The sequence below is a fragment of the Callorhinchus milii genome, unplaced genomic scaffold (genome assembly GCF_018977255.1).
Source record: "Callorhinchus milii isolate IMCB2004 unplaced genomic scaffold, IMCB_Cmil_1.0 Scaffold11, whole genome shotgun sequence".
NCBI lineage: Eukaryota > Metazoa > Chordata > Chondrichthyes > Chimaeriformes > Callorhinchidae > Callorhinchus > Callorhinchus milii.
Genome location: NW_024704752.1, coordinates 7,162,566 through 7,188,935, shown reverse-complemented (window position 1 = coordinate 7,188,935; position 26,370 = coordinate 7,162,566). Strand labels below are relative to the sequence as shown.

At 44.4% G+C, this 26,370-nt stretch overlaps 1 protein-coding gene across 1 annotated transcript in view; it reads left to right on the top strand.

The window, feature by feature from the left end:
- pid1 (phosphotyrosine interaction domain containing 1) overlaps window positions 1-23,308 on the top strand; it is a 40,081-nt gene extending 16,773 nt beyond the window's left edge. The window contains exon 3 of the mRNA XM_007893959.2: window positions 21,976-23,308. Within this exon, the coding sequence (XP_007892150.1) occupies window positions 21,976-22,452 (477 nt within the window). The 3' untranslated portion in view covers window positions 22,453-23,308. The remainder of the gene's footprint in view (window positions 1-21,975) is intronic.
- Window positions 23,309-26,370: the final 3,062 nt, after the last annotated feature.

Here is a 26,370-nt window from a genome sequence, read left to right as displayed (position 1 = left end):
GAGACAGAACACGAGAACACAAGTTCAGGGCAATTTCAAGACAGACCAAAGAAATAATAATAATAATCCTTGCATTTGATACAGCGCCTTATCACGTCTTCAAGACATCTCAAAGCTCTTTAAAAATATACTATGAAATTAATTGACTGTATATTTTGTGGGCGAAATGTGGCAGCCAATTACACTCACTCATGGATTGACTGACCAAATTATTATTTTTGTAATTTTTTGTAGAGATTATTAACCACGGAAAAGCAATCTGCCAATCAACTAACAACTGAGTTCCTATTTACTGCTAGGTAAATGGAGGGGTGTGGAGTAATGAAACCTGCCTAATGTTTTGCCCTGCCCAGGAATCAAACCCAAATCCTCTCATTTGCAAGGCTGGTGCTCTAACCAATATGCCACAGGACTCCACAAAGTAAAGTATTTCTTTATCCAGAGGGTAATTAATGACTGTAATAGGTTGCCTAGTAGTAAGCCAGGGCACTGAACTCATCTTAAAAAGAAAAACAGCTTAATGCTGTGATGGGGGAATGATAGTGTCCTAGGGCTTCTCTTCTGAATTGATCATGTGAGCCTGCATTCCAATGAGTATAGCTGAACTTACACACCTTTGGTGCATTATGGTCAGGTCAGACACCAGGAAGTGTTTCTTTATGTAGAGAGCAATCAACAGTTAGAACTGGTTACTAGGAAGGATGGTCAAGACTAGGACACTACACTAATTTAAGAAACATTTTGATGCTGCATGGAAGACAGTGGGATGGGGATTGTAAGAGGGTGAGCATCCTCTTCAGCCGACCCCCTTTCGTGACCTTGAGCCAGCGACGTTTCTTTATGGTTCTTTCAAATGCCGATTGACCTGCTGTCCATTTCCAGAAGTTTTCTGGGTTTGGCTCACATTCATTATTAACCTAACTACAGTTTGCACGTCTTCTTCATACAGTGCATCACATTTTATGGACTGGGGAAAACATTAAAACTTGGGACTCTGCCTACGGGACAAACAGGAGGCAGCTGGGAGTCATCACTTGAATTGACCATAATTCTTGCGGTTGGAAAGTCTTAAATTCACAGCCTCCCTTCACAAAAAAAAGTTACTTTTGTGGGGTGGTTAATTAATTTCGTAGACTATTATTTGACATTGGCAGATAGATTAATGCAAGCTAATAGCTGATTGTGTGAGTAATCTTGCCTTAGAATGAGCTTGGCAGATCAAAAAGCACAGTTGTGCATTCAGTTTTTAATGGGTTTCCAATCTGGAAGGAATTTCAATGCTTTCTCTCTCTCTCTCTATCAGTTCCAATGAATGCTTCAGGGTGTTTAAACTCCACTCTAGACTATAGACAGTCCTCTGGTCTCTTATTCCAGCATACCACAGAGCTAATTATTACAGTACTATGCATTTAGATTTTTCAAAAACATAGTAGCTCATTTTCCCCACATAATAAGGACAGGAGAGTTTTATTATTTCTGTTTGCTTACGGTGTTGTTTGCTTGGGCGGGGACTCAGGTCTTGTTTGCCCTGGGGTGGTCTCCACTAGGTCACGTAGTTTGTACAAACACTTGAACGTTGAGCTGTTGGAAAGGTCATGCTTTGTATCTAACAAGATACAGCCAACAAATCAACAGGCCTCAGGGTCAACCCGTGGTGAAGGAAGCTGTGGTTTTCTGTAATATAGCTCCAAAGAGACCCACTAGATATATGGCAGTTTAACATGGTGCATATTAGCAGATCCTTGGCTCCTTATTGCTTAGGTGGCCTTATGTTTGCAGCATGAACCAATTCAGCAAAGCAACGGGAAGCTTGCCAGACAGTGCACTCAATGGCAAGCTATGCGGTTTTAGCTGGTTAGACCCAAGCAGTCCCCCAACACACAGTCTGGTGTCCACAAGTCTTGGCTCTTGCCAACCTGCGCCTAATACTCAGCGGAATTAGGTAAGCAGGTTGCATGTGTCCCCTGAGGGAAAGAATACCCATTCCAGACATGGCCTAATTTCCATGAGTAGGTGACACCCATATGCAGAACTTTCCATTTGGTTTGGATCCTGCTAAGCATGGTGATGGGGTTCCATTCGTGTGAAACATTCGGCTGACCAAAACTAAATTGTAAAATAAAAGCTAAATAGACTCTGTACTTTGGGTATATCCCTAATTACCACCACTCCTTAATTAAGGAACTGTATATGAACTGTGAAACCCTCCTCTCCCTGGTTCCAAGGATATTGGTTTGGTTTAAAGGCTCATGCTGCGATCTTGGATTCTTGCCCTCTGCAATCAGTAGCAATAAATAAAATTAGTGTTAATCATTTTGGATATTAACCATTGTGCCGAGCCAGGAAAGTGGGGGGGGTCGGGGGTGGGGGGGGCATTGTCGAGCTAGTTGATAAACCATTATATATTTCTTGATATTCAACATATAATAAATTACTGACTGCAGTGACTGCTACCCAGGCGAACACAGCAACTGATTTGGACCAGCAGCATCCCACAAAGAGGGTGATTATGATGATGTCGGGTTTGCTGGCTGTTCACCATTCCTGTTGTCTCACCCAATACATGGTGGGTAGAAACCCACTGCACAACCTCCCCACAGCTTGGTACAAAGTACAGTCTCATTCAGAGAGGCCCATAAGAATGTCTGCTGTAGGAAATGGAAATCTAACACTGTTACAGTTACAGTACAGGGTGCTGTTCGGAGCCTCACGTTCTTGGGGCGATGTAACCAAAGCTTTAGCCTGTGCTCCGCTCATTTGTTTGTGCTTTATATTTGCTGCATGGACAATGCATGTGGCCAGCATTGACATTTCTCAACTGGAACGAGACAAGAACAAAAGCTTTAATGATCAAATGGAACTATTTAGCTATAGTAAGGGTATATGGCTGCATTATCCTAGAGCTATCTAATTCTGACTCTTGCCCCTGGGGTTGACAGCATTCTTGTTGACCGACTGAAGAAAGAGAGAAGCCAGAAATATTTTGGTTCCAAAGGTTCTCAGGTCACCTGTGTCACCCAGCAGTTACCAGCTCCTTTCTGACATTTGACTTCCTGAACCACTTTTCAGTGCCAGCGCAGAAAGGTTTCTTTTGCTGTTTCAGGACACAAATATTGAGACATTCTACCAGTTATGCTTCTAATTGCTCCATTTAGAATAAGCAGAGCCATTTCTGCATTCATATTTAAATATGAATGCAGAATTACGGCTGAGTTCTCCACAGTGCCATAAGCAGTGATGATTCAACCAGATTGAAGCAAAATATTCCCTCATTTCCCCAGTGCTCCTGTTCCACAGAGAATGGTTGGAATGTGGAATACGCTGATGCAGGAACCCTGTCGCATATTATTTAGAGCACTCGCCTTGCAAGTTCGATTCCCGGGCAGTGTGAAATCCTTCCTTACGCCTCTGTTTACCTAGCAGTAAGTAGGAACCCGGTTGTTAATCGATTGCCGGATCACTTTCTGGGGGTAATTAAATGTGACTCAATCCATAACTGTTTGTGGGACACTGCTGTATGCAATTGGTTGCTGCAGTTCGCCCACAAAATATACAGTATATTCTGTGAAGTACTTTGAGACATCGCAACGAGGTGATTTCAAATGTAAGGATTATTATACAAATTATTATTGAGGAAAAGTCCTTCATTTCTTTTAAGAGGGAATCAGAAAGGAAAGAGGAATGTTATGGGGTATGAGGAGAGCGAGCGTGTGAGAGAGTGAATTAGATCAGGTGGTTCACAGAGAGAAAAAACCCAGCACAAGCTTGATAGTCCAAATGGTCTGTTATAAAATCTAGTGCTTCTAAAGGGTGAAAAATACAATATGTGATGGGATAATTATCGCATTCTGCTCTTAGAAATGTTTCTGTTTAACATTTTTTTCCAACACCACCGGCCCACACAGACACACACACACACACTCTTCATTCAAAAGTTTTTTTTCTCCAAAAAGTCAGATATTTTGTCCATTTTGCTGACCAATCTTTGATACTGTAAATCCCGATCTTGGGAATCCCATCTTCATTGGAATTTAAAAGGATTACCAATGTGAATGATCACATCGCACACTGTACTTTTTTTTCACCTCTCTATCATCTAAGCCACCCCTACATCATATTGTCAAATTGTTAGTCCTTTCCCTCTGCAATCTGGCAGCTGGTCGATTGCATGATCTGTGAGGCAACGCAGCAAAGCAGCAGGCTGGTGGCTTAATTGCCAATGAATATAAAATGAATAAGAAGTGCAGCGAGCCATAAAGCAGCACACTGGAGGCAGACTCATTAGTCCCACACGCTTTGTCTTTTACAGTTAAAGAGCCTGAAAGCTAACGCGGTTAGATGCACTCGAGTAACGATAGGGATTGAAAATGTGTGTGTGTAAATGCTAACCAAGCAATCGTCAGCATCAAAATGCATTGATTAGCATTTTCCATTGATTGCATCTGATACTGTTAAGATGCATTCTTTTGCATAAAGACCTTTGGGTATTTGTGTAAATAGAGCTCTGCTTAGTGGTAAGATCTGGTGCTGCACAATTTCAGTCCACTCCATGGGTCCATTGCTTATCACAGATGCATTTCTCAAGCCCCAGAGACTCCTGAATTATAGAACAGAATCACAGAATCCTACAGCATTCATCATCCAGCTCACTTCTGCCGCAGACCACACCTCACAAGAGCAGTTCGGATTAAGAAGCCCCTTTGATCTCATCCTTCCCTATCATCTTCCCAGTACAGCATGAAGCTGTACCTTAAATGAAAGTTGGACTCAACCAACTTTTCCTGGACACATAAGTAAAGATTAGAGAGGAGAACTCCACTGGGGGAGTGAGCATGAGCACAGACATGATGGGGTGGGGAAAAGAGCAGGGAAATGGGATTTGAACAGTTGGTTTGAGATGTCTGTCCTGAAATTGCCATTGTGAGCCTCCTGGCAACTTAGAACTGTATAAACAGATATTATCCTTATAACGCAATTCGCCAACAAACTACACAGTCACTACACTTTAGAGTATATCATGTGAAGTGTTTTGAGACATCCTCCTGAATTAAAGGGGCAATGTCAAATGCAGGGATTATATTATTATTATATTGCCTGAATCTGAATTTGTATATACAATATACTGGCTCCAAGGTGATATGTTTGGTAACGAGGATTAGAATCGAGACAGCTTTCTGTAGTCGGGTTCCTGAGCCAGGCGGGTCCACAGTACTCCAGGGCACAGCACAGCCAGCCTGGTTCATCGGCTGAGCTTGGAAGGGTAGAATTCTCAGTCTGGTTTGAATTCTCTTTAACAGGGTGATGAGTTTCCGCATGTGTCAAACACCTTGCTGACCACTCCCAAAAAAGTACTGTTGTGTTATACTCCCTTCCTCCTTCAATCTTCATGCTTTTATAACCCAAACTTGGCGTTGCCTAACTATTACATCTTGTCTTATCTCGTTTTCTCTGTCGCCCCCCCCTTTTAACCTCAGTGAACATTATGATCCTTGACCCCACTCTGGGTTTTGCTTAAGGACAGATGTCTGACCACACACAGACACACACACTGAAGCTGAACTTAATTACAAGGTCACTGCAGCAGCCCTGAGTAAACTATTTGATGGTCACTGAGGTTGGTTCAGCTGCCTTGAAGAGGGGGCTGTGATTCCTAGCCTGTATTCCAGGCTTGTGTTCATAGGAACATCGGAACAGGAGAAAGCCATTCAGCCCCTCGAGCCTGTTCTGCCATTTTATTACAACAACAACTTGCACTTACAAAGCGCACTCCATGCAGGGTACCGTCTCAGAGCACTTATCAGTGGTGGAGCCTGACTCTGAGCTGGTGGGGCGAAGGTGGCCATAAGCATGGTCGAAGAAGAAGTTTTTCAGGTGGGACTTGAAAAAGGGGAGAGAGGGAACAAGGCGGACGGATTGAGGGAGAGTATTCTAGAGTTTCTGGGCGTAGTCACTGAAAGCGTGGGGAGGTGCCAGGGAGTGAATGAATGGATTTGAACCCGAGTGTGAGGATCTTGAAGCTGATCCGTTCGGTGATGGGGAGCCAGTGGAGCCTGGTCAGAATTGGTGAGATAGATGTGGATACGGAGTTTGGTCCGGGTCAGTATGCGGGTGGCAGAGTTCTGAATGAGCTGGATCTTTTGAATCGTGAAGCTGGGGAGACCGGCGATGAGTGCATTTGAGTCATCCAGGCGGGAAGTGACAAACTCATGCACGAGAGTTTCGGCTGCATTTGGAGTAAGGTGGGGTTGGAGGCGGGCAATGTGGCAGAGGTGGAAGAAGGTGGTCCTGGTCGGGGTCTGGATGTGGGGGAGGAAGGACAGCTGGGGGTTGATCTAAGATAGTAGATCATTGATGACCTGTACCTCAACTTTAATTAAACAATGTTTGGCAATCAACCAGAAAATCAGGCATCGGAAGGATGTTTATCTGTAATCCATTAGCTGCTTCCTAATTGCGTGCTGACAGCGAAATGCGTGATTTCAAGTAACTTAGGTTTGTGTGTAATTGGGTGCAGGACTCCCTAGGTAACCAAGAACATTTATCTCATGAGTTGTAGCTGAGCTATGCAGCTTTCCCCTCCTCCCCACCTTTCTCCCGCAGTGTCCTGCCGATGCTCACAGCTGAGGCTCACATTTAATAATAATAATCCTTGCATTTGATATCACGCCTTATCACAAGGTTGAGACCCCTCAAAGCGCCTCACAGAATATATTGTAAAGTGGATTGACTGTATATTTTGTGGGCGAAACGCGGCAGCCAATTGCGCACAGCAGTGTCTCACAAACAGTCGTGGATTGAGTGACCAAATTATTTTTTGTTTGTTTTTTCAAGGGATTTTTACCCCCAGAAAAGCCATCCGCCAATCGACTAACAACCGGGTTTCTACTTACTGCTGGGTAAACAAGGCATGCGGAGTAAGGAAATTTGCCTAAAGTTTCGCCATGCCTGGGAATCAAAACCGTGTTCTCTCACTTGCGAAGTGAGTGCTCCAACCAATGGACGCCACTGGACTCCACGAGTCCTAAGAATATGAGTCATAGGCTTTTTACAGGAGGTGAGGGGACGAAATCAGTGGGAAAGTGGAAATACAGTAAACTCCTGATAATTCGTCACTTCAAGGGAAAAGGGCTCAGTGATGAATTATCAGGAGTGCCGGGTTAGCCATATGTATAAGTACATAAATAAATGCGGCACGGATATTGACAGCATGATGACTTAAGCAGTAGTGACAAGTAAGTCAGGGTCGACTTATCAGGAGTTCACTGTAATTGTGTGGATAGATTTGTACATTATGTGCTTTGGGTCCAGACAGGCACTGCAGTGCGACGCTGGGGGAGCTCTGTGCTGTCAGAAGTGTCATCCTTCAGTTCAGATGTTAAACCAATGTTCTATTTGCCTGTTCAGGTGGACATGAAAGATCTCGAAAAGAGAACGGAATATCACCCCGTGTCCTGGCCAACAATTCCCCAAATAAGAATCGATCATTCACTTCATGGATGTCTATGGGTGTTGCCTTACGCAGATTAGCCTCCACAATTGCCTACAAAAAAAACAGTCACTACACTTGATAGCAGTTGCCTATTAAGTGCTTTGACATGTTTCAGTGTTGTAAGATCTATATCAAATGCAAGGATTATAATTATTATTATTGCTCAAATTAAAACTAACAGTAAAAGATATGATCTTTACATCCAGGCTTCCTGTAAGCTGGGAGCAAAAATGTCTCCTTTCCTTGGCCCCTGTTAGCAGATGTTATAAGGGGAGGGGGGTGTACTTTATATTTCCTGGTGATTTGCACGTTCCCTGTAAAAGTACTTACTGTTCTCCTAGGGTTTGAGTTTCGCTGTGTGAAGACCATTTTGTGTGGTGTGTCTAGCCCTGATGGTGTTTACAGGAGTAGCTGTTTTTTTTTCCGCCCAGCGCAGACACTGGAAGCCTGTGAAGGTGGCAGCTGTGTCCAAACCACTTCCCCCATTCAATCCCTGATTGAAAGCTCCTTTTCTTTTAAGACCTGAACGTTTCACACGATGACGTGTTTACCAGCCAATTCAGGTTGTCAAAGTGCAACACCAGTAAATACAGACTAGACATAATAAGCTGAGACCCATCACGTATTCCTGTGCTCAAAACTGCCTTCCCACCCCCTCCCCGGGCAGAGAGTGAGAAAGGGAAAAGCAGCAAGTGGAAGGATGAGAAGACTTTTCCACAAAAGGGAATATTGTAGGATTGGGAGATTGTCTCTTGTCCAATAACAGTCACACCATTTTACAGTATATTCTGCGAAACGCTTTGAGATGTCTTGACGATGTCATATTGCGCTGTATCAAATGCAAGGATTGTTATTATAAACCCGAAGGTGCCAAAATTCACTATTAGTTAAGTCATGTGACCGATCCAATAGGACAATGTGTGTGGGCGATGTGGTGGGGCGGGAGGTTTTGTGTGTATCCGCTGTTTATATCCCTGTGTGGTATATGTCAGGGGGAAGGGAGGTCAGGTCAGGGTTTAGAATGTCAACTTTAATTCTGGGACGGGTAGTATTAAAAACAGTATGCATGAATATTTTCAGCCTATCGGTAGCCCACTGCAGCGAGACACAGTGGTTGTAAAACTGCTGACCTGAACAGAGCAGCCTATTACTCACGGTTCAGTGAGCTCAGCTCCCGTAACACACTCTGACTGTCTGCCTGATGTCGCTTTGAATTGGTCTGGCTGAACCTCTTTAAAGGGATTTGGAAATCGATGGACCTCCTATTAATTGCCAGGCCACAGTCGACTTGTATTTTTTAATAAACTTCAGGTACTGTGTGAGAGCCCCTGGTTAGACTCTGAAATCTCCCTCCTGCAGATGCCTGTGTAATGACTGCAACCTTCTGGCGCTGGGCTACACTGTGTAGGAAGAGGAACTGGGAAGGAGGAAGGGATCTGGGCCAGATGGCAAAGTCTGCAGTGGATCATTTCAGTTCCAGCACAGAGTCAAAATGTCTGCTGTGTGACGAAGGGAAAAGCAAAGTGGCCGTGGAGTGTGGTCCATGCATGCACACAAGGAGAAATGCACAACCTTTTGCTCAGGAAATTGTGCGTCTGCACTGGATTTGGCACAGGTTCCAGAGTGAAGGATGTAAATCGATCAGCTGGCTTACCACGGCCCATTTAGCCACTGGTCAGCGATGCAGCACCACCAGTAAGAAACCATGAGCAAAGCAGCCGAGCAGCAGACTGCCAGAACGCGCTAACAACAGCAAAAATAAAAGGATATTTATAGAGCGCCTTTCACATCGGGAGGACGTCACAAAGTGCTAGTCAGATGTCGGGGCCTGAGCATGGGGGAGAGGTGGTGTAGGGGTGAGAGAAGGCAGAGAGGTCGGAGGACGACCAAAGGCACGATTGAAGAGCAGGGTCTTGAGACCGGCCTTGAAGGAGGCAAGGGAGGAAGCGAGACGAAGGGACCGTGGGTTCACATGTTCCAGAGTGTGGGTCCAGAGAGGCTGGACTCACTTCCCCTCCACTTCGACCCCTCCTTTACCTCCTTCAAGGCCAGTCTCAAGATCTTCCTCTTCGACCGCGCCTTCAGGCACCCTCATACCCATACCCTCCCTGTCATCCACCCCTCTTGATCCCATCCCCCAGTGTGGCTGCAAACCCTTCACTGTCCAGTGCCTTGGGACGTCCTCCGACGTGAAACGCGCTATACAAATGTAATTTGTAGTTGTTATTCACTGGGGTCAATGGGAATGACGTTTTTCCAAGAACTGTACGAGTCATTCCATGGATCAGGTATTCATTTACTCAGAAGCAATGTTCCGGCTGTGCAGTGCTGTGGTCAGTTATGACTGGTATGATAGCAGTTGTACCTACAATGACCACACAGACAGAATCTGGGCTCTACCCCCCGGTGAACAGGAGATCAGAGAGGTGTGGGGTGGATACTTGATAGAAGATGACTGTGCAGGTTAGCAGATCCAGACAAATAGAGGGGTTTCTGGTTTCAGTGCTACAGTATCTGGTTATAAAGAATTGGTCTTTAGTAAATGCAGAACTCTGCAGATCTAAAGTGTTGTTCTCTACAGCAGGCCCATGGGATGTGGTGAGGAATGTTGAGCGTGGTTTAACTCTGGCAATCCAGGCTTTCCTCATGAGTTGAAGCATCTGAAGAAATAAGATCATAAATCACTTGGAGTTAGCTACTGCTTGTTAACTTATCTGCAGTGAGTGCCTCCGCCACTATCGGGCAGAACTTTTCATTCTGTTTCCTCCCGTCTAGACACGAGGATGATGTGTGTGAGGAGTTTCTCCGCCGTTAAGCTTGAACTCATTTGTTAAGCAGCTGATAAGGTTGCCCTCTATTGGCCAGAGGACATTTCCATTTCTAGACGACTGTTGCAACAGAGCTGTTAATGGATTACCGCCATGGCTGGGACCAGTTATAGCATTCCTCACACTTCCCCAATTGAAGTCAGCGCAGACTCGTGCATCAGTCTGGCTCACTTGTAGCATTTTCCTTTTTTTTGCACAGATCAAGAAATAGTCATTCAAGGAAATGTAGTTTGTTGGTTGACCAAAAACATTGGTCACCGCTGGAATACACTATGAGCTCAACTCACAACATAGGGCTAGAAACTGCAACCTTCTGATTCAGAGGCAAGCACATCCCAAATGAGCCAGGCTGGCTCAACAAGGAAAAGCATTGAACCCATCAAGCTGTGAATGGCAGTGAGGAAATGGTGGGATGTTGGGATGGGAGTGAGGGAATAGGACCAGTCTTTGGCTGGAGCTCAAAGAGCAACACTACCTCGCCCCCCCCCCCACCCCCATTGCATGTCTGAGCCATGGTGGAAAGTGTCAGTTGAGCATCTGAACCTTTCCACAGCACCTCTGTGTTTGCAGTCAGCCCTGAGCGTGTCTAAGCCGTGTCTCTAGACTGCCCTTGTAAACGGTGTGTGTCTAATTAACTTTAAACAGACAACGTTGCCTTTTTCTCAGATCTCGTCGCTGGCCACGGGTGTCTGCTATTTCTGGCATGTGTTAAGAAGCGTTGTGGACACACAAAGTCTAAGGTAGCAGTGAAGTCCGGCCAGCAGACAGGAATGTCAAGCATTTCATGTAAATCCCTCAGTTGCCACAAGTAAAGGAGCCTTATTGAGATCGTAAGCTTACTGTATTTGGTGAGTGAGTTTGCGTTTTCTCCGCTCCTCTGAGAGTGGGCAGAGTTAATACACGAGGCTAGCTCTCTACCTGTAGAGTACTGCCACCGTACGTACATCTCTCCCTCTCTTCACCACTCATCTGGTCTCTGAATGTACACTACAACGACAAGAATTATCATTCTTACATTTGATACAGTGTCACAGCAGGAGATTCACTCAATGCGCTTCACAGGATTTACTGTAAAGTGTATGTCGTGGATGAATGCAGCAGCCGAATTATGCAGAGCAATGTCCCACAAACATCCATGAAGTGAATGACTCGTTTTATTTAATCCTTGCATTTGATAAAGCAATTTAAGAAGTCTCAAAGCTCTTCACAGGATATTCACAATAAAGTGGATCGACTTTACTTGTTTTGTGGGCAAAACATGGCAGCCTCTTGTGCACAGCAGTGTCTCATTAAAATGCCATGGAGTAAATGACCAATTTTATTTGGGGGATTGTTGGCCAGGACACCGGGAGAGAGAAGCTGCCTTCTCTTTTCAAATAGTGCCATGGGATCTTTACCATCCTCCTGATCAGGCATATGAGACCTTGGTTTAAAATCTCTTCTGAAGGACGGCACCTCCGACAATCCAACACACCCTCAGCTTTGCACTAGAGTAACATCTTAGACTATGTGATTTCAAGTCCCGATGTGGGATGTGAACCCACAACCTTGTGACTCAGAGGCGAGAATGCTACCACTGAGCTAGGCTGGCACACGATGCAGCAGAACAACCCAATGTTTGGGGGAGAGTGGGGGGGGCATTGTTGGCTAAAACTCCTGGAGAAACTTCCTTCCTTGTGTCAATGAAGCTCCCACCGTGGCGTTGGGTAGGGAAATCCAGGAGTCGTTGTCCGTCTTTGCAGCAGGTTTCTTACAGCTGAGTGACTTTTCAGAGGGCGTTAAAGGTGCCATTCTCAAGCCTCAAAATTCTGTCAATTTTTGAGGGGTGTGATTGTGGGGGTTGGTACTGAACAATATGTTGTCCGATGATCTCCTGCTATCCCATCCTCGTTTCTGCACATCTGTATTTTCACTTGGATTTTGCTGAGTGGAGGAGCTCCAGACCGAGAACTCTGAGCACAGACCAGACGACAACCAGCGTCGCCAAGAATTGAGTGAAAAGTGGGTCAGAAAACACAGCAAATGAATTCCACGTTTAAATGTCTTTTGTGGCCAGACATTGTAAATTTAACGTTCCTCCCCTGCACACAAGATTAAAATGCAGCTTGGGGATTGTGGCTTGTAGCTGAGGGAGAATATTTATAGCTCAATCTCCTTCAACTAGGACGAGCGTACAAGTCTCTGGCTGAGCCTGAGGCCGAGCTGGTGGGAGGTGACCATAAGCACAGTCGAATAGGAAACTCTTCAGGCACGACCTGAAGATGGGGAAGGAGGCGGAAAGGCAGAGGGATTGAGGGAGAGTAGAACAACTTTGATTTTTGGACTTTGACTCAGTGGAAGAAGCTTTCCTTGCTCCTCGCAGGTAAGAGGTCAAAGGATGGAGAGCACAGACCCAACATGGCAAGTCTCCACAGCATCGAAGACTGGATTAAGATAGAAAAGTGATGTCTGAGTGAAATTAGAGTGCCGTAAGGGTCTTATATTCATCATTACTAGTGCCTTTGAGGTTGGATCAATCGAAGAGTGAACTGGATAAGCGACTGATCAAAAAAATGCTTGCTTAAGGTTTTGGTGAAAGCTGGATAGGGTAAAAAAAATTCTTAATTTAGAACAACGGCAACAATGGTGATGGTCTGAACAGCGTCCTTGTGCAAAAAAATTCTGATAGATGCTGGGAAAAGCTTTGGGGCCTGGGAAGTAGCTGGAGTTAGTTAGTATGTGAGGCTAGCTCTCCAACCAAGCTGAAGGCTTTTATGTTACAATCCTTTACATTGACCTCCAAGAGTATATGTGAAAATAAGCAATTTTCCCCCCATTTCCTTCCATGTCTTTAAAACAACCGTGTGATGTGCTCTCTCGCTGAGATCACGTCGCAGGAATCCTTCAGTAAATTCTAACCATCTGTTACAGATGGCTGCACTTTGTGGGACTTGAGATTTTTGTGGTCTCTGTGAAAGATTAATCGAATGTTACACAGTAATATTTGGCTGTGGCTCTGTCCTGTGACCGTATTGCAAGCTATTTCACAGTGTCTGCTCATCACATCCATGTACCGTAAACGCCAAGTGGTTACTGTGGGTCACAGGCTGAATGAGGGTGAGGGCCCCCTTATTGTATCTCCTCTTCATTCCCTTCTCAATCTACAGCTATAATGTCGTGAGCTTCTTATTTGTGTACCAAATTATACAGGGCTGGACAATGAGATTACACTAAGTGTACATGAGTTTCAAGCAGGGTCATGTATATTTCGCATGCTTTCGGATGTGAGTGAAATGCCTTTTAGCTGTGACTTTGAGTTAAACGAACTGAAGGTTTGCACATTGTCAGTGTGTTTCAGTTCAGACCACTCTTGTCTGAGAGTCGGAGATATACAGCTGTGAAGGGTATGTAGCTGTTTCTGGGTATGTAATAATGATAACCATGATCCTTGCATTTGGTATGTATACCCCCTATCACGTCGTTGAGACATCTCTAAGCGCTTCACAGGAATTACTATGAAGTGAAGTTCTGATGAAAGGTCATTGACCTGAAATGTTAACTCACTTTCCTCTGTCCATAGATGCTGCTTGACCTACTGAGTGTTCCCAGCGACTTCTGTTTTTATTTCTGATTTCCAGCACCTGCAGTATTTTGCCTTTTGAGAGAAACTAGGTGTAAAAGAAGTGTCCAAGTGCCACCAGACCGCAGAGCTCCTAACAAACTGCGTGTCATAGTCTTTGCCTTAGGATTTTTGCCATGTGAAATTTTAGAACATCTTGAGATACTTATTCGATAACTAATTCTCATCACCAACTGCTGAAGACCGGCTACCACATGAAGACTGAACTTGAGCACCTTCTGTAGCCCTACAATGCCCTGCAGAATTGACAGAGTGCATAACCAGTCTGGGTTATAGAGGATATAGTGCCTGGAAGAGTCTGTGTTCAGAGGTAGCCAGTCATCTACAGTATGTAATCAGAATGAGGAATCTCAGCTAACGTCAGCCAAGAATCTTTACATCTGGTGCAGAGCATGTCAGTGAGCTCTGAGTAAGATCAGCTGTCTCCTTTCAGTGAGGCTAACATATGTACAGTGTCTGAAGGCAGATACTTGGAGGCTTTGAACGTGGATTTTATAATGGGTTTGTCATGGGGCTGGAGGCTCACGTACTGACGGTGCCAATTTGTATTCCAGATGTGTCTCTGGGGAGGTGCGGAGCGGCTTAGAGAGGAATTGAGAATCAGAGACCATCGTGCTTTCAACTAGAGCTTATCCAAAAGGGTTTGTTCAACTAAGAGTTCCACAGAGATGCATTAATAATGTTGTAACTACAGTCGGTTATTCACAGCGACAGTTCAGGGAATATTGGGCTGTTGTCAAAAGATATATTAGACTTGAGGCAGGCTTGCGACTCGGGTACGGCAATACCAAGGGCATTCTCCAGGGTCAAAGCTGGATACCCACACTAAAGGATTTAGGAAAATGAATGCCAAGACTGATGCTTATTGCATGTCATGTAATTGGAAGAGATTACAGCTAAGTGACAGCCTGGCTCAGTTGGTAGCGCTCTTACCTCTGTGTCAGAAGCTTGTTGGTTCCAGTCATACATTGGGATGTGGAGACCTTGTGTGTCAGCCTGGAGTAAACGCTTTGGAGTCAGAAGGTTATAGGTTCAAGTCTCACAAAGTTGTTGGCTCAAGTTGAGACTTGGAATCACATCGTGCAGCCTGACACATTAGTGTAGTGCTGGGGGAAATTACATTGTCGGAGGTGCCATCCTTCAGATGAGACATTAAACTGAGGTGCCACCTGCCTGTTCAGGTGGAACATTGGCACTATCCAAACAGAGAAGCGAGTTTCTTCCAGTGTCCTGACCAACAATCCCCCCAAATAAGGAATTGGTCATTCACTTCATGGCTGTTTGTGGGGCGTTGTGTGAAAGTTGGAATGCCAAGTTCACCTACAAAATGCATAGTTACTACGTTTTACAGTGTATCCCATGAAGCACTTTGAGACATCTTCTGACATGAAAGATGTTTTGAGTATAATTTTTGTTAATAAGATTTAAGCTTGTTTCCAAGTACTGGTAAACAACACTAAGTCTGGATTGGGAAATCCTTGGATTTGGAGCTTGCGGGAGGTGGGTTAAGAACTGAATGGTTGCGGAATGACTGCCGCCAATGCAAAGCCAGCTTCTTAACGTTTTTTTTCAAAAAAAATTCTTGGGTGGTACCCTGGACTGTCCTTCACTTTAACACGATTAGAGGAGAATTGGTTGTACACCCAGCAATTTAGAAAAGGGAGTTGTTCGGCCAAAAGTTCGGCCAGATAAAATTGGGCCATTCACCCTGTGTTGCTTTTTAAGACTTTAACTGTGCAGCACAACATAGCTGTCATGTTTGCCCACAAGAAAACAGTTGTTGCATTTGACACTGTGCTGGTGTTCAGCTCCGATCCTTTCTAGCTCCTGGTAGAAGCACGTCAGAAGAGGTAGGATAACTATGGTGAGCTAGGGCATTAAGCCCTAACCAGCTAGTACAAAGGAGCCAATTTAAGATGCACTTTGATGAATTCAAGTGAAGCCATTTCGTCTCATTACCATGTATGGTATCAAAGCTCGCAAACACACATATCTAATTCAAACTAACGCTAACGCTGCACTGAATGCAGATTTTATTTCATCATTGCCCTTGTTTTTCCCCGTTCACTTTAAATTAGCAAGAGATAATTATACACATCTCAAAGCGCATGCCAAAAAAGTTACATGAACAAAATACAGTCAGTTCACTTTACGATATATCCTGTGAAACATTTTAATACCTCTCGATGTTGATAGGGCACAACAGCAAATGCAATCCATGACTATTGTAAAGTGGAGTGTGTTTTGTAAGCGAAAGCAGCAGCCAACTTACATAGCACAATATCCCACGAACAGCCGTGGAGTAAATTAACCAATGTTACCTGGGGAAGTTTTTGGGCAGCATTTAGCATGATATCTGAAGTCTCTTCGTGGACTGCATTCACAGAGCCATTGTGAAATTATACAATTTAAAGCAAACAAAATCAAGATAAGAGAGTATGCCACCTGCACTGGTCAAAGCTTTTAAAGTACTTACTGGAACACATCATTGTCATATTAACTATCGTGTTTGCCAAGAGAACAGTCTGCCCTGCACTTCAAAACAGCTTTTTATTGAACGCCTTGAGATGCACCAATACTTTTCCATCCAGATTGCCGTGGGATATAGTGTGCAAAGAGTGATAGGTGAGAAACACTGTGACTGATGGTTGAGACTGACTGATACTGACAGGCTCATTATGACTGACACTGAGCCAGATTTAGAATGTAACTTGACACTGAGCCAGGACTTTCGCAGGAACCTGAAGCTGTCTAAAACTCCACAAGAAGGCAACAAACAATAATAATATTAATAGTCCTTGCATTGGATATAGTGCCTTATCATGTCATTGAGATGTCTCAAAGTTCTTCACAGAATATACTGTAAAGTGGATTGACTGTATTTTGTGGACAGAACTATATGTGACATATTGAGCCCCTTTTGACATCAAAGATTGCTCAACAACAGCAATTCTCTGTTGCCCCTACAATATACAACCATTCAAATCAGCGATCTACAAGTGTGTTTGTTTCCCATATTTTCAGAACATAAGAGCGTCTGAAAGTCCAAGCACTAGCCAAAGCGAGGCTCTGAAGGAATGTAAGATATCTGCACATACTTCAGTCCTGTGCCTGAGGTCCACAGGGAATACAGTGGAGACGTGTTGAGTTCATTTCAATCAGGGACGCTTACCATCTGTCAAAGAGAGTTAGTGTTACCCGGCTTTCTCCAGTCTAAACTGCATTTCAATTCAAGATCTAGAAGCGAAAGAGTGGTGTTGCAATAGGTTGCACAATCCAATTCCCTGAAGGATTTCTGAATGAATACCAGCCTGTTTGGATGGGAAATATTGCTCCCATCTGCTTCAGAAATTCACAAACATATTTTAACTGTGGGAGAGTTGCCTGCTTTGAATCAGTGTGCTTTGTGGCACATTATATATAGTCACTCCGCTTTACAGTGTAGTCTGAATATATTGAGCGAGACATCCTCCTGACGTGAAAGCCACTACATCAAATGCGAGGATTATTATTCATTTGTTTTAGTCGCGAAGGGAAGGGATGTTGATGCTGATGAACAGATGTGCCCTTCGCTGCCCCTATTGCTTGTGACGTTCGAGGTGGTTCAATGTGATGAGGTCTCCTGACCTCTCCACTGTTAACGTTTCCATTTTCAGTGCAATTGGCAGTTTCCTACCAACTTGTCCCGAGCAAAGCTTAGTTCTTCTGCTCAGTGGATCGGGGCCAAGTGGTAGCTGGGAGGAGATGACCCAAAATGGCTTATTGTTAGATCCGCACAGTCAGCCTAGCAAAGGGGCATTTTACTCCTCAGTCTGTGTTACATTTGAGCACAGACCCCTCAAGAATGCCCAGACAATCTTTTGTGCACCTGGTTTCACTCGGTTCTTTTTCAGTGCAAGATCTTAGTTGCTTTAAATCATCTGGAGTCCTGTAGCTCAGTCGTTAGAGCACTCGCCTCGCAATTGAGAGACCTCGGTTGTTTTCTGGCAAGGCAAAATATTGGGCAAGTTTTCTTACTCCACACGCCTCCGTTTACCTAGCAGTAAGTAGGAACCCGGTTGTTAGTCGATGGGCGGATCACTTTTCCTGGGGTAATAATTCCTTAAAAAAAATGCAAGGATTATTATTATTATCATCTGGATAAGCAGTGGCCAGGACTCTGGGAAAAACTCCTTGTTCAAATCCTGCCGTGGGATCTTTAACGTCCATCTGAACCGGTAGATGGGGACCTCGATTTAACAATAACAACTTGTGTTTATACAGTGCATTTCAGGCAGGGCAGCATCTCAGACTGCTTTAATTCAGTGGTTAGAGCACTCGCTTTGCAAGAGAGAGACCTGGGTTCGATTCCCGGCAGGGTGAAACGTTGGGCAAGTTTCCTTACTCCACACATCTGATAATAATCCCTCAAGGAAAAAAACAATGATAAATTGGTCGACTGTTTGTGGGATACTGCAATTGGCTGCCACATTTCGCCCACAAATATACACTCAATTCACTTTACAGTCTATTCTGTGAAGTGCTTTGAGACGTCGAGAAGACGTGAAAAGCGCTATATCAAATGCGATGATTATTATTATTATCTCATCCAAAAAATGATGCACTCCAACAATGCAGCGCTTCTCCAGCAGTGTCAACCTAGACTGTGAGCTCAAAGTCATTGATAGGAGAAAGATGGCTGTAATTAATACTGTATGTCATCTCTGTCCTCATGGATAAGTGCAATTGAATGCCAGTGTAGAGGCCATATCTATTTCCATCTGCTCACTCAATAACTTTCAGTCAGAGGCTTGATACCTCTGCCATGTGTTAGTCATTAGCAACTCGCAGAGCTTATCCTTTGTGTTTTAAATATCAAATTACTCCCCAGAGGTCATGAAAATAGATTACCCAGTGCTGTACTGAGCCATACAGAGCAACGAAAGCCCAGGTTCAATACTGAGTTAAGTGTCAAGAAGGGGAGGGAGGGGGAGAGGACATAGAATGGCCTTACTGGTCCTGGATAATAGCTGGGAAAATCAGCCTGGGATCCCAATGGCTATCCAGTGGCCTCTGCCAGATGTTGGGATCAGGACAGAATGGGTGAATGATGATGATTATTATTATAATTATTATTGCTCTGAGGCTTTAACCAAAATGAGGACCACCCGACCTGTTAGGGCTTTGGCTTGCAGGGTTAACAGGAGCTGAGTGAGAGGATTCCATGCTCCCAGTGACTGGACAGCCCCTCCAAGTTCTGCCGATGGGCTGGGTTGGCTGTGCTGTCTGTTCCTTCTTTGAGACAAGGTTCTGTCTCAGACCAGCAAGGAGCATATGCAGGGAGAGAGAATGTCACAGTGGGCAAACAGTAAACACCTTCAGTGACAAGATTTCCCTGCTGGGTGGGGGTGTCCTTGTCTGATGCCTGAAGAGACTACCAGAGATTACTGCTCTTACACAAAGGACAACGGGTTTATATCTGGGCAAGATTTACATTACAATCACAGCTCCACAGCTCTGCAACTGCTTATCACACAGCAGGAAGTAACTCACTCCAGACATGGTGCTCACAGCTTTAGGGGTTTATACATTCCCAGATTTATACCTTCTTTCTGTGTTTATATGCGTTTGTGTAACTCTTATTATCTCTCTTTCTCCCTTCACCTCCCTCTTTGCCTCTCTCTTTCTTGCTTTCTCTCTCCATAACTCTTGCTCAGACTGTCTCTCCCGCTCTGTCTCTCTCACTCACGCTGTCTCTCTTAATCTCACCTTGTCTCTCTTGCCCTTACTCTATCCCTTGCTCTCTTTGCCTCCCCCTCCTCGTCGCTCTCACTTTCTCCTTGACAAAGGCTGGGACATTCTCTGGCATCAGTGCAGTTACTACCCAGACACTGGATGAAGCTTAAGCCAGTTCTGTTCTGTCAGTTTAAACAGACAGGGAGGGAACCTTGCTGGAGGGAAACAAGGTTCACATTGAACTGAAACACTGGAAAAGTTACTGTGTGAGATGACAACACACATTACCAGACACTTCACCAATTTCGTTAGCACGAGAAAAAGATCCGCCTCCTAACTGCTGCAGATATTTGTACAGACGCACATGGTGCTTTACTTATGGTGAGCCTGGCACTCACTAACATAGGAGCTTTTCATTTCATTGTTCACTAAGGCAGCCCCTGTGTTATGGGACCTAAGATGGGCACCCCCACACAACAGGGAAGTCTTGACACTGAAGGTGTTTACTGTTTGCCCACTGTTTGTACTGCAGACTTTCTGTGCTTCTGGGCCTGGCTCAGTCATTCAGTGAAAGGAAATCAACGGAAGGGACATTACAACCACAACTTCAACAACAACTTGCATTTATATAGCGCCCCTCAAGCAGGGCAGCGTCCCAGAAAGAGCGAAAGAGAGAGGCGAAAAAGGGAGGGAATGCTGCGACGTTAAACAGATCACAACAGACCATTTACTTTGGGATCATAGGAACAGGAATAAGTCATTCAGCCTCTCGAGACTGTTCTGCTATTCTATTAGATCATGGCTTATCTGTACCTCAACTCCATTTACCTGCCTTTGCTCCATGTAGTCCTGTAGCTCAGTGATTAAAGCACTCGCTTTGCAAGCGAGAGACCAGGCAGGGCGAAACCTTGGGCAAGTTTCCTTACTCCACACAGAGCCTAATAATAATCCCTCCAAAACCAAAAACAATAATAAATTGGTCATTTTCAATCCACGGCTGTTTGTGGGACATTGCTGTGCGCAATTGGCTGCCGTGTTCGCCCACAAATGTACAGTCAATTCACTTTACAGTGTGTTCTGTGAAGCGCTTTGGGACGTCCTCCCGACGTGAAAAGTGCTATACCAAATGCAAGGATTATTATTATTATCCCATGATACCCTGCCCTAACAAAACATCTATCCTCAGTCTTGAACATTTGAATTGATCCTCCAGGATAGTGCTGGGGGAGATGCTGAGTTATCAGAGGCGAGGTGAGACCCTAAATCAAGGTCCCGCCTGCCTATTCATATGGACGTTAAAGGTCCCATGACATAATCTCTTTAGAGCTCTCTGGAACATTGGAGGGAAAAGACATTCTGCTGCTAAGTAACAGGCTGTAGGCAAGCCAATCTCCAACAGTAGCAACCAAACGTGGAAACAATTCTTCTGAGACCTTTGACAAAGACAAATAGCACAGCCTTTAATCCACAGTCTAACTCCAGGCTGCCAACATGGAGTTTCTCCCGTCTTCAGCATCCCAGCATCGCTGGGGAATCAGGGTTCTTGGAATATGAGGCAAACCCTAAGCACATAATGTCCTCGGCTCAGATTGTTTGTCTCTGTGCAGCGAAGGTACTGGAAATGCTTTCATTCAGAAAAGCAAAGTGCAGGTTTGAATATTAATCACTGGTGTTAACTAAAATAATCCTTGGTGTTTGATAGAGTACCTAAAGTATTGCAACATATCAAAGAGCCTGGGGTTATGTTCCTTACAGCAGAGGAGTTTAAGGATTGATTTGATTGAGGTGATTAAAATGACAGGAATTGACGGATCAGATAGGGGACAATGCTTCTCTGGTAAAGACACCATAACTGACGGTGTAGCCTTAAAATTAGGGCAAGTCAATTAGAACTGATGGTTTTCTAGTGACCAATTAAGCTGCCAGAGCACTGGGGACAGGTTGCTTCCTTGTGCACTTGCCAAGTAAGGGTGAGGCGCAAAGGGCAAACGAAAGGATTGAAAAATAAATACAATCCTCAAAATTGGATTGTACACCCATCTGTAACATCAATTCAGCAGTCAGTGCCTGTGATGAATTAGGGTGTCTGACACATGCGGAAACCCATCACCATGTTTAAGAGCATCCAATCTACACATGGAAAGTCCAGAGATAGATTGTTGGAATGGAATGGAATGCGCCGATAATGTAATTTTGTTGCTGCTGTTGTTTCTCAATTGGCTATTCTACCTGGTGGTTAGGTGCTTTATCAACTAACGTTGATCGAGCCAGTGATGTGTAATTCTAGAAGCCCACGCTAATACCTCTCTCTCTCTCTTACACAGGTCACATACTTGGGAAAAATAGCAACCAGAGGGACCCAGTTTAAGTCGGGGTGCACTGAACGGTCTGTGGTTGAGCTGTGGGAGAAGCCCACACTAACTCCAGAAGACACATCGCCAGGCAACGCCATTCTAGAGATACGTCCCTTCCAGGTCCAGCTCCACCATTTGGATGCCAAGGGTGAGGCGACCGTCCACATGGATACCTTCCAGGTGGCACGTATCGCCTACTGCACAGCAGATCACAACATCAGCGCCAACATCTTTGCCTGGATTTACAGGGAGATCAATGATGATCTGACCTACCAGATGGATTGCCATGCAGTGGAGTGTAAGAGCAAGCTGGAGGCTAAAAAGCTCGCGCACGCGATGATGGAGGCCTTCAAGAAGACTTTCAACAGCATGAAGAGCGATGGGAGGATCCACAATAGTAGCTCCGATGATGAAGACCAGGAGTCAGCAACATCGGACGATGGCTGAATGGGCAGAGCCGGCCCATCGATTCATTCAACAGCAACAGCAATGTTTGGTCTGTAGACGGGAGTCATTAGAGATAAGCCAATGAGGAAAAACTAATTGAGGATGAAACACAAATGAACCCTTGGATGGTTAGCTTGCCATATTAGATGAGTGCATCAAAACAAACGTTTTTAAAAGCTATAAGATTACACATCATTAAAGTACTGTAGTAGCATTAAGATCTAAGGGACTGATCCGCTGTGAGTGTTGAGTCTGACTCTCACCTCCAGTCAGACACGTCAAACAATCACACAAGGTTTTGGATGAAGAAGGACCTTCAGCCCAATTGATTTCATTCTTCCTGCATCCCCACCTTACTGTCCCTCTCATTTATGTATTGATAGCAGCTCCCTTTCCAGTTTGTCGATTGTAATCCATCAAAGTAATGGGACAGTAAACTCCCCAGCCACAAACATGAATTAAGCTGATGTTTATCTCCAAGGAAGCAGGCGTCAGACCCAAAGAAAAATCCCTGCAGGAAAACGGAACAAGACAAGGAATGAAAACCAAACCAACCAGATTTATATGCGAAAGTAATTCAAATAAAAGCATGGATCTATCTTCATATATTTCTACCAACATATAAACTACAGTTATGTAAAAGGTGTATTCCATTTTTTTTATAAAATATATTTGAAGCCGTTAAGTATTAAAATTGTTAATGTTTTAAGTTCTGTAAAAACAGTATCATTTCTGTGTATTGTGGACTGTGAAGCTGTGTATGTGTGGTAAGTGGCGACCAGTCAACACACGAAAATATTGAGCCAGAAGGTATCTCTCTTGAAAATAAATAAAGGAATTGAGAATCTTCAGCCGACTCAAAATTCTTTTGAGTTTGTTCACAGTCTTTTAGATTTTTGTCACTTAATCCATGACCGTTTGTGGGACACTGCTGTGCTCATTTGTCTGCTGTGTTTTGCCCACAAAATATACGGTCAATTCACTCTACAGTATATTCTGCGATAACGCGCAATATTAAATGCAAGGATTATTTAAGTCTCCATGGGGATTAAATGGTTACAAGGTGATGTGTTTGGTAGGAGAATGTCAGAATCAAGTCAATCCTCTGTGGTGGTTCAGATAGCCCAGTCCCTGGGCCAAGCGGATCTGCAGGAGTCCAGGGCACTGCTGAGGACAGACCAGCGAGCTTGCCTCGTCAGCAGAACTTAGAGGAGCAGAGTGAAACCAGAGATTCTTCCCAATTGGCTCCTGTTAACCTTGCAATCCATCCCCTTGTTTGGTGGTCTTAGCTGAACAAGGAGCAGGAAGTTCGCCAGACAGGGCTCTCAATGCAGTTTTAGTTTGTTAGTACAACATGTACTCTGGGGTCTTCAAGCCTTGGTTCTCGCCAATCTGCACCTAATATTTTCTGGAATTATGTAAGCAGGATGTTTCCCTCCAGGGAGAGAGTCCGCATTCCTTTCCAGATACGGAAATTTCCTTATGTAGGGGGAATTTGTATGTGGAAATCTCAGTCTGGTTTGGAGAGTCTTAAGCACAGAGATGGGTTTCCACCCAGCTGACCAAAAAAAATCCTTTTCAGGAACGCTAGTAGCAGCTAAACTTTAACGTAGCCTTCCAATCCAAGCTCGGGTGAGCTTGTGTGCTTCAGGATTTATAACTAAAAGGCCCTGATCTTCACGAAGAACCATTTCAAGTCAGTACTAGAATCTTTGGATTGCACAATAAAAAATAAAAAGTTGCTTGACCCTTGTAATTTGTATTATTTGCAAGAGAAATGAAATCCTTTCCTCCGGCCGATGCCCCCATCGTGTTTCAGTTTGCAGAGAGCAGAGGACTTGAAGGACGCAGGTGGCCTGGATTCGTTTAATAAAGCCTCAGTATTCTGTTCTTTGGCTACACTTGCCGGATGTCAGCCAGGAAGTCAGGGTGACTGCTTGCCAGTACTGAGTATCTGCTACTCGCAAAAAATGTTGCTGGAATTTCCAGAGCAGAAACGTTGGACACAGCACCAATACATGCAAGGTTTTTTTTAAAAAAACAAAAACAATTCCTCTCTCCCCATCAATGTGGAACTCTTTATTTCAGTTCACCTTTCTCTGATCCGAATCTGACATTTACCATCGGCTTCCTGCTGAGCTATTAATCGCTGAATTTTTGAAAGCTCTCCCAAGGCAATAAAATCCTGAAATTGATATTTGTACGCATATGTTTGCCCACCGGGAATGGGACCATAGGATCACTAGGGCATTCAGTTCGTCAAGCTGGTTATTGTATCGTTTTAACGTCTCTGCTAACTGCACATTGAAGCATGATGGGGTATGCACGGTTTATCAAATTTGTTTCAATACAATAACAATAATCTTTGCATTTGATATAGCCCTTTTCACGTCAGGAGGACGTCTCAAAGTGGAGTTTCAGCACCTTGGGACGTCCTCCTGATGTGAAAGGCACTATACATATGTAATTTGTTGTTGTTTATGCAGAATACACAGTCACCACACTTTACAATAAATATTATCTTCATTGTAAAGTGTGGTGAGTGTGTATTGTGTAGGCAAATGTGGCAGACAGTTTGCACACAAAAATGTCACGCAAACAGCCATGAATCGAATGACCAATTCTGTTTGGGGAATTGTTGACCAGAATATTGGGAGAAACTCCCAGTTTATTGGATCACGGCAGATCTTTTTATCCCAATTCCTTGTCTGCTCTTCATGCCCTTTAAAATCCTTGACCATAACAAAGGAGTATTTATCCCTGAATGAACCAGAGACATTGTAAACCAGACCATTCGCTTGTTTGGAATCAATGTATTTCTTCCAAAGAAAACCCCAAACTCTTTCTCCCTTTCCTCCCCTGGAGGTGTTAGCTGATTTTTTGGGGGGGCTCAGCCAGGTGTCCTGACACATGCAGAAGCTCATCATGGTACTTAGAAGTATCCAAAACCAAGCTGAGAATTCCATGCATCCCACCTATACATTGAAATTCCAGAGATAGCGTGTTGGAATGGAATGCACATTCTCACCCTGGAGGGACGTATCCTGCTTACCCAATTCTGGAAAGTATTAAGCGCATGTTGGCAAGAGCCAAGGCTTAGGGACCCTGGAGTGTGTGTTGGGATATTGCTGGAGTCTTACCAGCTGAAACCACATAGCTTGCCATTGATATCACTGGCTGGCAAGCTTTCCTGCTGATTGTCCAGCTAGGGCCACCCTACCCATTTAGGACTTAACAGGAACTGAGTGGGATGACTTCCTGCCTCCAGTGACTGGTCTGCCTTTCCAGGTCCTGACAATGAGTCAGGCTGGCTGTACAGTCAGTAGTAGTGCCTGGAATACTGCAGACCCACCTGGCTCAGGAACCAAACTACCAAGACCGCCACAGAGGGCTGGCTCCATTCCAATATTCCATTGCCAAGCATGTCACCTTGGAGCCAGCTAGCTCATGGTGGGCTATAGTTCCCACAGACGCTGGGTGATGATGATTCTGAAGGGTGAGTCTACTCAGTCACTATTCAGCCTTGAAGTGGACATCCCAATTTCACTGGAGAGAGATCTAGAGCAGGAACCCTGATTTGTTTTCCATTTCAAGTCCAGGGAGTTAAAATCAATTATAGTATTTGAGCACCAGCTAACTCAGCACATATCTTACAACCTTGCAATTTCAGTCGTGATAATATGCATGATCCCAGGGCAAACTTTTATTTTGAATGTGATTTGATACAAAACGCTTTTGATATGTATCACAGGCAGGAATGCTCATTTCCCTTTCCAAGATTTCTCTAGGAACAAAGTAACCCGTTATACTTTGGCAGAAGTCAGGCGAACTTGATCGCTTCTGGAGGAATTTGTGGGGAGAACTGTATGAAAGAGTGTTTTGCTTTGCCTCTATCAGTCTGGTTTCCCCATACGGTCC